The following is a 10760-nucleotide window of genomic DNA, read 5'->3' as shown; positions in this document are numbered from 1 at the left end:
GTCTCAAAATGCAAAAGCTTATCTGTAACAGTACACAACTTTCTAGTTTTACTAAAACACCATCCACTAATTTTTTATGAGGTATTAAAATAATCCAGTTCAAGGTTTTTCCATAAGTATCCTATAACTATTTTAGGTAAAAATGCACTTTTAAAATTCTAGAACTAGTTAATAGTCAATTTTTAAATTGTATAAATATTTTAGACTCTGTCCCGATTTTAACCTCTCTAGTCTCTATTTGTTTATTTTACTTGTCAGTTATTGGATATAACGGAGAAGACAAATCCCATGTTTTCTTGTGTAACCCTTGAAACTGAGCTGCAAATCTCTTTACAACAATAATCCAGAGTGAAAACAAAATAAAAAGGTATGCATATATTGTACAGTATAATTTGTCACACAGTGACTTCACAACATAGACTAATTTGACCGATTTACTTATTGGGTAATTACTGTTGTACGTACAGAGTACACTGAAATTCTCACTTGTATGCATATTTTAATAAACATACAACACAATGTCATTCTCTGGTGTTCTGTTTAGAATGTACTTTACCTCAAATCTACTGTCTTATCTGAAATATCTACACAGGAAAAAACAGAGTTTACTTAGTTATCTATTTTGATATAGAACCCTAGGCCCTTGCTCCTGGGGACACCACTGGGTGCTGGATTTTGTTCCGACCAGATTCACAATAAAAATAGATTTCAATTAATTAGCTGGTCTTTTTCTCTCTTCCTTTATTCTACATACAGGAACACACAGCAGTATGACTTTTACACTTACAAGACGTTTGAAAATATATATTCTTATTTTTGTTATAACTTTAAATGTTTATTTTGCCTTTTTTTCAGTGCAGTTTGCTCCCTGAACTGTATCCTAATAATGACAAATTAAAAACAACACTGAATGTTAAAAGGCTACAACTTCTCCAGCATCAAACCAACATGTTCATCAGTAAATGATGGATTAAAAATCTGGAACACCTGGAAAACCAGGATGAAGATATTGTTAAAAAGTATTCAAAGAAAAAGTAACTACATGAGCCTCATATAACTGCTTAGTACATTCATAAAAATTTACCAGCCTTCGTTTTGTAATTTCTACATTGACCCCAAAGTACAGAAATTGAGAAATAACAGCTCACTTAATTAATTAGTCTAGAACTCCAATTAAAAATTACTTGGTTGAAGGAAAAAAAAAACAAAAAAAAAAAACCCTGCAGTCATGGGGGTCCTCTCCAGGACTGAGTTTGAGAACCACTGCCCAAAGTTATTAAAGTAAGTCCTGTTGACCATGGCCAATAATTGCATTGAATAATCAATAAAGCATTTACTGAAAGAATCACACAACCGAAAGTCACATTTTTCAAGTCTGAACTGTGCAAAGAAACCTTAGTTTTCATAACAATCCTGCCCACACACAAGCAGAATTGAGTGTATGCCAGGACTCTGCAATTTACCATTCAAAACACAAACTTTCACAATATTGAAATCATCAGTTGCTTCAGCTTATATTTAATTTAGAAGACTGGGAAAACATTGCATTTGTTTACTCAAAAATATTCTATTTGCAGCACATCGCAGAAGGTACCATACCCGTTTCACTGCCTTTTTAAATTTCAATTATCATTAATCAATGGAACCCAAAACTAAATGTGTACAAGGCACTTGAAAACAAGGATGTTAATTTTACAAACAATACTTTGGCAATTACTAAAACAAAACAGTCAAACGTCACTGACCAAAAGACAAGAAAATATGGGGAATAGAAATTGCATGGTTGACATATTAATAGTGACAAAGTTATGAAAACAAAAGATGGATAAAGCCTGAGAAATTCAACCATATCAAATACAGAAAGGTACCATTGCGTTCATTTGCATTAGTCACCTCGGGATACCCTTGCAATTCAGACCCGTCCAGTCCCATGTGTCATTGGTCTGCTCGCCGGAAATGCTTGTCAATTCAATTTCAGATTTTAGGTTGAGTACACTCCGCTTTGTGTTGTCAGTGTTTTTAGTCTTACAACTGGTGCTCGACTGGCGATATAAAAAGGTCAAAGGCAGCCAGTGGATGAGACAGCGACCTCTCTGGGTTGTGCACAACTCCTCTCTAAAAAGTATACACAGCATGTAATGAGTCTCAACGATTCTCTGTTGGGGGCTATTTTCCATGATGTTTTTTGCCCTTCGGACCACCTCTCCCCTTCCCTCCTCCTCCTCCTCTCCCTTTTTTCTTGCCCCCTTTCCCTCCTCGTCGGGCATCCTTCTTGTGTCTGGCTGCCTCCGCGTCCTCCTCCCGCATCTGCCTGTTCACCGCCCTCGTTACGTTCATTCGCGGCTTCTTACTTTCCATCACTTTCAGGAGATCTAGCTGTCTCTGCTTCTCCGTGTTAAAGTCACCGATCAGCGGCTGGAAGCTCCTCTTTTTGCCCACAGTTCGTATCGGCTTTTCTTTTGGCAGTTTGTCCTGAAATTTACCCACTGAAGCGGTGGAGATTCTGGCCAGTTGCATTGCTTTCCCCAGTTCAGCTTTTGACTGGTCCTTGGTGGGCACTTGCACACTAACCTTTTGCCCCCTTGCGATGTTTTTCAGTCGGTTCAGCTCGTTTTTGGCCACGCGCTCTTTCTTTGCTTTCATGCGACGGGCAAACTGGTCCTCGTTGGGATCGGCGCTCTCCGGGACCTCGATGAGCCAGTCCTTGGTGTCGTCTTTGGCCCGCTTGTACCCCCAGCGCCTCCTCCACTCTTTGTGGACGTCGTCCCACACCAGGTTGGTTTTCTTTTTCTTGCGGATGCCCTTCAGCTTCGCGAATTCCTCCCACTTGGTTGGTGGACGGGGTTTGGGTAATGGCTTCTCCCTGGGGAGACGGGTTTGGGGCTCAGGTAGCTTGGCTACCACCGCTTCCTGCACCCTCTCCGTGGGCAGTTTCCCACATTTCATTGATGAGCAACTGTGTGTTGTCCCGGGCGAGTGATCTCAGAAACTCATCTTTCTTATGCTTTCGAAATAAGCCCACGTCCGCAGGGTTTTTGTCAAACGCGGCTAAGTTTCCGATATCGAATTCCAACTCCAGCTCCTTGTAAACGGTGATATTTTTGAGTATTTCAGCCTCATCTTTCTCAACTTTGGCGAGCACGTCTTCAATACTGCACGCGGCCATCTTGACGTTGCCTGAAACAGAGGAGCACGTGGCAAAAGGTCAAGCGCAATAAGTACTTCCGGGTGGCTCCCGCACTGCAATCTGTTGCTGTCTTCAAGACGTCCTCTAGATGGCTGCCGCGTCATTCTAATACTTTTACTCAAAAGTTACTTTTATAAATTGTGTTATCGCCGAGTGAACTAATTTATTGCATCCTGTACTTAAGTATATTATAGAATATGAAGGGTCCAGTAACGTTTAGAAGTTAAAACAATCGAAGTATTCTTTAAAATAAGAACACGATCCAGTCACTCCAAATCGTTTATCGTTTTAATTCCGTTATTTCATGGAATGCCTAAGTATTGTAGTGAAAGAAGACTCATTTAAAGAGAAACTAGCATTTACTAATGAATACTCGGCACAGGCAGATCTTTGTCACTACATTTCAAAGATTCGATCTTTTTACTTTCGGTTCCGCCTTTTAAACATACTTGTCAAATGTTATTCATTTGGTGGGTTGCTGATGTTTCTAAACGTTCTTATTACTTAACAAAAGTAGAACGCGATATTTAAAAAAAACTTACCTTGTTGGGTGGATTGCTTTCCTTTTTCTTTGTTTTTTTTTCTTTATCTTTTGCTTCTTGTAGTAGAATAGGATGTCTTTTGCCACCTGCAAAAAAGTTTTACTACTTTTCTTATAGCCTACATCTTGCTTTCCATATTGCGTCAGTAATAGTTTATTTTTATCATTTCTTTCAAGGCTTTTATCATTTTTACTGAAAAACAGTAGTTTTACTTTAGATAGAAGGTAGTCCTTTGCGTTTTCCCATATATTTTAAGTGACCACATGTTCCCGTATTACATGTTCCGCTGTTTCCATTTATCCGCACTCGGCCCTTGGGCGGAGAGAACTTTTTTGTTGCCATCCTTTTTGCCAGTCTTTCTTTTGTGCTAGAATCGTATGATAGATCTGCCATACTAGCTTGATGAGGTGCTCTGTGAAGCTTTTTTCCCCAAACTCCCCATGATCATTTTATAAACAAGTCTTAAACCTTACTATCTTTTCTTTTTCTTTAGTTTTGTTTTGTTATATGTTTCCAATCTATCTCTAGTGGTTATTTCTAAACTGTAAAAATTTGACTGTGAATTTACAGTAAATTGCTCACTACACTAATTGCATTAATTTCACAATATTTTACTGTAGTATTACTGTATATTACAACAAAAATACAGTGACTTCACAGTAAACTGGGCCACTAAATTAAAGTGAAGTATCAGTACACTGCTGTTAAGTTACAGCAATTTCCTGAATTTTTACATTTTAAATGTAATAGTATTGCAATTTAGTAGCCAGTAATTTAGTGCAAAGTTACTGAAACAATTTTAGTTAAAAGATGTGAAAATTTTTTTTGTAATCTGACAGCAATTCAACTACCAATTGCCTATCAGACAGACAGACCATTATTTTTATCCATTGATACTACAACAATATTTCATAGGATTATTTTATGTTGGCTTTTGGAAAAAAGGTTGCATTAGTGCAGTTGGATGTGCTACAGGTTCACTAGTTTATCAAAAAAAAAGAACATAAATCTGTTTCCATAACCACAAAAACACCTTCAGCACAGATGGAAAAATGAGTTTCCCTTCCACCTTTAAGTTTTTGATTCTTACAGTGCAGAAGCGTCAAAGTCTTCAGGAATGGTTTATAGTCTTGTTGCAAAAGGGGCAATTATTCATAGCGATTGCCCAGCACTTTGACACAATTAATTGATTTTGACAGCGAAAACATTGCTTAAATATAAGTTTACAAAATGTAACTTTACATGCATTTATATATTTAAGATCACTGTTTCAACCATTTATTGTATTACAGTTTTTTGACTAAGCAAATACACGTTTTCAGCCTTACATCTGTAAGACCTAAATAAGACTGCAGACACTGAATGAGCACAGAATGGCACACAGTGTCAAATGCTGCTGAAGGATCAAAGAGAATTACAACAGAACAGCATCCATGATCAACAGCTATAAGAAGATCATTCACAATCTTCACCAAAGCAGTCTCAATACCATGCTTAGCCATAAAACCAGATTGATGTGATTCAAACAGCCGATACCTTTCCATATACAAAATTAATTATGAGGCAACAATACATTCCAATGCCTTAGCCAAAAATGGATGGTTGGAAATGGGTTTAGAATTAGAGAACTCTGCTTGATCAAGAACTTGCTTTTGTAGGACTTGTGTGACAACAACCAATAAATTATGATTTGAAATAATTGGTTAATTAAAAAAGTATTCTTTAGTATCTTCTGAAACACCCTATTATTAGGAGGGATAATCATTTTAGGTATAAGTAAGGGCAAGTTTTTTAGGTTTAAAAGTAAAATGAGATAATTAGTTGAAGGTTTTACACAAACTAGTGACAAGTAGTATGATTAGTCAGAGAATAAATTAATCGAAAAACAGAGAAAGAAAATAACACAAAATAGTAACTACAATGGATGATTTAAAAAGTGACTAGCAAGGGCCGTTAAATGCAATTGTGTGTATATTTTTTAGTAGTCTTGTGACTGGAGAATTAATGGTGTCCACACGTCTTATTAGTGTGAATGCTACTGGCTATGTCCCATCAACCAGGATGGATAAGGGAGAAATGTGACTGTGAATGATGGCTGAGTTTATCTTTCTAATGCAGTGGGTGGTGATGGTATGTCCTTCATCAGTAATATTCTGAACTTTGTTCGACTGTCTTCACCACATTCCGCAGTGCTTTGTCATTCTGCCAAATAGGTGCCATGCCATGATGAAACGCAATTAGTAATATTGAACTCCACTGTACACCTATAAATGTTTGTAAGCAGAGATGGAGACTTCCAGGGTTCCTCAGACATCTGCAAAAATGAAAAATTGAGCCTTAGTTATGATAATTGAGATGTGTTGTGCTCTCTTTAGTTTATTAGTGATTGTGATTCCAAGAAATTTAAATCTCCTTTCCTCAGCATCCCCACCAATATATATGGAAGTTTGCTCTTTCTCCTGACCAGTGTTTGGGTTTTGCTGACTATAAATGAGAGGTTGTTGTTTTGGAACTGCAATTGCAGAATGAAAATTTCTTCTCTAAGACATCTTATCATTGTTGGTGATCAGGACTACAATTGTGGTGCCTTCAGTAAATTTAATAATGGAGTTGGAACAGTGTCAGGCCACAAGGTTAGAGGTGAAGAACTTGTACAACAGTTTCCATGTGGGGTGCGGGTGTTGAGAATCAGTGTGGAGAAAGTGAAGTTGCCATTGCATACATGCTGGAGTTTGCCACTTAGAAAATGCAAGTTCAGTAGCAGAGGGTGGCACTAAATCCCAAGTCTAGGAGCTTGATGATCAGAGTTGCTGGTAAAAGAGTGTAAATGCTCAGTTAGCAGTTTTAATATTTCAGGTGTGCCAGAATGGTATGCAGTATAAGAGACATGGTGTCCTCTGTGGACCTGTTGTGGTGATATACAGATTTGAATCAATCTGGAATATTGCATTTACTCTGACTTTATTCTTCCGTGAAATAAGATTGTATGGGTTCTTAGTAAAAACATATAATATACACTCTAATCTTACTTATTTAGTCACGTGAGTCCTTATAAACAAAATCAAGAATTCAATAGTAGTAATTGTAGTAGCAGTAGCATTGTCATGTCCAGTAAAATTTTTACTTGCTTGTCTAACCAGCATACAAAACATTTAGAGTAAAATTAAATTTGTGTTTTATACTGCATTATTATTGTATGTTAAAAATGATAGATATTGTATTTATTTAGATTTTAATCATACATTCATTAATTTTACAAAGCCACTTGAATTGCAGGGTTGCAGTGAGCCAGTGGAAAATATGCCACCTTCCTTGGATGAAAAACACACACACACTCAATCGAAATGGGCTAAATTAAAGCAACCAATCAGTCTATCTACTTGCACATTTTGATATGTGGGGAGAACAGGCAGGAAACGCACTTAAAAGACACTAGTGAAATGAGAGAACTGTTGTTCCAGATGTTATTTATCCTTGAAACTCTGGGCAATGAAATGTCATTGGCAAATATGAGAGCAACTCAAATCTCCCACCTGATTTCCATTAAACCACCATCAGTCACACGGTAGGAATAGATTAGAAGACCCATCTATACTTTTCTTACCTGAACCCACAGGCTTTACAGGGAAGTGGAGCCTCAAGTGCAAAGAGGGGAATCAGCCTTGCAGAGAACGCTAGTCCATCGCAGGGCACACTTACACACATTCCAGCACTGGCCAGCTTAGAGTCATCAAACAACCTAACTCAAATGTCTTTGGAATTTAGCAGTAAAACCAGAGAACACAAATACAGATTTAGGGAGACTGTGCAGAGTTTCCACAAACAATGTCCAGACATGGACTTAAGTCCAGTCATTCTTGAGTTGTGAGAAAGCAGTGCCAACTGCTACACCAACACATTACCTACATTATGATGCTTCTTGTATAAAATGGATGCTAAGTACTTAAATGCACAATTCACATTATGGTTATTTAGTGGTAAGTAAAAGGCAACATTTGATGGACAGATTGGTTAGAATGTGACCCCTCAGATACTGTGGTCAGTCTATTTTAGTAGGATCTGGAAGCAAGACAACCCAATACTGAACTGAGCATAGCATATATTATTTTAAATTCATTAAGGAAAGCAAAACGTGCATTTGGCCCTCATGTATTAAATGACTGTGGACCCTGTATTGACAGCACAATGTGCAAAAGATTAAATTACTGCGATAAAGTGGTAGTTAAATAGGTGTATGTTGACATTTTACATTGTACTTTACGGTCCTTTAAGAAGTTTCAAAGTGCTAAGACTGGCAGACTAAAAACAGAGATGGTAATGATATGCTGCCCTTTACGTACTGCCACAGTAGATGAAGCTGGTACAAATATGATGCTGAACATACATTAGTAAAGATTACTTTTGTTATTTAATTCTCATTGTTTTTAGATTTACTTACACTCTGGTGATTTACTAAATGACAAGATAAATGATCTAGCCTGAAAGGAGGCTGTCTGCTGTATTTAAATTCCAGCTCTGTTACTCAGAGATCAGTACTAATAAGCTCATAGGACCGGGGGAAAGGTGCCAAATAAAGGAGGTGTGGAGGTTTTCTGTCGATGCACTTCGGCTAATGAAGATTTTTGTTTTCTTTTTCAACAAATAAAACAACTAATTTTGTACTGTATTCAAGTATCTCTTGTGTTCTGGGTGGTTCAGCCTCCCAATGCAGCATCTTAATATATTTGTAAGTCTTTTGGGTGAACACCGTGTATATGCCAGATTTAACTTTGAATCCTTTGTTTCATTTGTAAAAGTGTGTCTTTGCAAGCTTTCAGTATGTTAAATTTTCATTACTGCCACTCTATCCTGAATTCTCTTTAGGCTCTGAAATGTTCACAGCAGTAAATGACAACACATTTAGAACTATAGACATTTTCCTCTGTTACTTGATAGAAACTGTTTCACTTTTATAATTTAATTCATATTTTTGTTCAACTGCCCTGGATGTGCTTAAATGGGCAGCACGGTGGCGCAGTGGTAGCACTGCTGCCTTGCAGTTAGGAGACCCGGGTTCGCTTCCCGGGTCCTCCCTGTGTGGAGTTTGCATATTCTCCCTGTGTCTGCATGGGTTTCCTCTGGGTGCTCCGGTTTCCTCCCACAGTCCAGAGACATGCAGGTTAGGTGGATTGGCCCTAGTGTGTGCTTGGTGTTTGTGTGTGTCCTGCGGTGGGTTGGCACCCTGCCCGGGATTGGTTCCTGCCCTGTGTTGGCTGGGATTGGCTCCAGCAGACCCCTGTGACCCTGTGTTTGGATTCAGCGGGTTGGAAAATGGTTGGTTGGATGTGCTTAAATATATTTTGAATGTATTCTTTTCTCATTTGTAGATATATTATCATATTAATGTATGTAGTCATTCAGTTTGCTTCAGTTATATTATAAACAACCTTTTGTTGATTTTAAAGGAGACAAATAGGGGACAAACAGATGAGGAAATCCTTGAACATAAAATAAGCAATAAAGGAAAACCCCCCACCCCATATATGTGTTTCTTATATGTGTGCAGATTTCTCAAATGTAAACAACCTAAATAACTTACTAACTAATAATATTTGCCCCTCTTTTGGTAATGACTACTGAAACACGCCAGTGTGTGTACTTTTCATGTCACAAAAAATCAACCAAACAATGGTGTCTGGTCTCAGGCATTAGCTAATTGTGATACCTTCTAACATTGTTAGCATCTGACAAAATTCAGCAATATAGATTTAAACAGTAGGTAAAACTGAGAGCCTCACAGCCAAATTCCAAATGATAAAAACACTATATTAATGTAAAGAACTATTATTATTATTATTATTAACTAATAAAACTTTGCTCTGCCGAAACAAACATCCTCACAATATATTTTGAACAGTGTGTAGTGTACAAAACTTCAAGAGGAACCCCTATCTCAGATCCCAGTTTGACTTAATATACATATAACAGTATGGTCAAAACTCTGACAGGGAAAGCTTAATTAAGAACTTGTGTTAAATTTGACAAGACGACCAAGAAGCAGACAAAAGCAGAGTGTACTGTCATTTATTTGTTTCCACATCAAGGACTGTGTTGTATAATATATACTGCTCAAAAGAATTAAAGGAACACTTTTTAATCAGAGTATAGCATAAAGTCAATGAAACTTATGGGATATTAATCTGGTCAGTTAAGTAGCAGAGGGGTTGTTAATCAGTTTCAGCTGCTGTGGTGTTAATGAAATTAACAACAGATGCACTAGAGGGGCAACAATGAGATGACCCCCAAAACAGGAATGGTTTAACAGGTGGAGGCCACTGACATTTTTCCCTCCTCATCTTTTCTGACTGTTTTCTTCACTAGTTTTGCACTTGGCTACAGTCAGTGTCACTACTGGTAGCATGAGGCGATACCTGGACCCTACAGAGGTTGCACAGGTAGTCCAACTTCTCCAGGATGGCACATCAATACGTGTCATTGCCAGAAGGTTTGCTGTGTCTCCCTGCACAGTCTCAAGGGCATGGGAGACATTCTAGGAGACAAGCAGTTACTCTAGGAGAGCTGGAGAGGGCCATAGAAGGTCCATAACCCATCAGCAGGACCAGTATCTGCTCCTTTGGGCAAGGAGGAACAGGATGAGCACTGCCAGAGCCCTACAAAATGACCTCCAGCAGGCCACTGGTGTGAATGTCTCTGACCAAACAACCAGAAAGACTTCATGAGGGTGACCCAAGGGCCCCATGTCCTCTAATGGGCCCTGAGCTCACTGCCCAGCAGCATGCAGCTCGATTGGCATTCGCCATAGAATACCAGAATTGGCAGATGCACCACTGGTGCCCTGTGCTTTACAGATGAGAACAGGTTCACCCTGAGCACGTGACAGAAGTGAAAGGGTCTGGAGAAGCCATGGAGAACATTATGCTGCCTGTAACATCATTCAGCATGAGCAGTTTGGTGGTGGGTTAATGATTGTCTGGGGAGGCATATCCATGGAGGGTCACACAGACCGCTACAGGCTTGACAAAGGCACCTTG

The 10760-nt window shown here is 38.5% G+C and overlaps 1 protein-coding gene across 1 annotated transcript; it reads right to left on the bottom strand.

Moving 5' to 3' along the window:
* Positions 1-1479: 1479 nt before the first annotated feature.
* Positions 1480-3180, bottom strand: rrs1 (ribosome biogenesis regulator 1 homolog). The gene is given in 2 exon segments (XM_039754594.1): positions 1480-2931; positions 2933-3180. Coding segments are annotated over 2 exon segments (999 nt in total). The 5' UTR covers positions 3167-3180; the 3' UTR covers positions 1480-2166.
* Between the last annotated feature and the right edge of the window lie 7580 nt (positions 3181-10760).

The sequence above is a fragment of the Polypterus senegalus genome, chromosome 5 (assembly GCF_016835505.1).
Source record: "Polypterus senegalus isolate Bchr_013 chromosome 5, ASM1683550v1, whole genome shotgun sequence".
Lineage (NCBI taxonomy): Eukaryota > Metazoa > Chordata > Cladistia > Polypteriformes > Polypteridae > Polypterus > Polypterus senegalus.
Note: the sequence above shows the minus strand (reverse complement) of the source record. Positions and strands in the feature narration are given on the sequence as shown.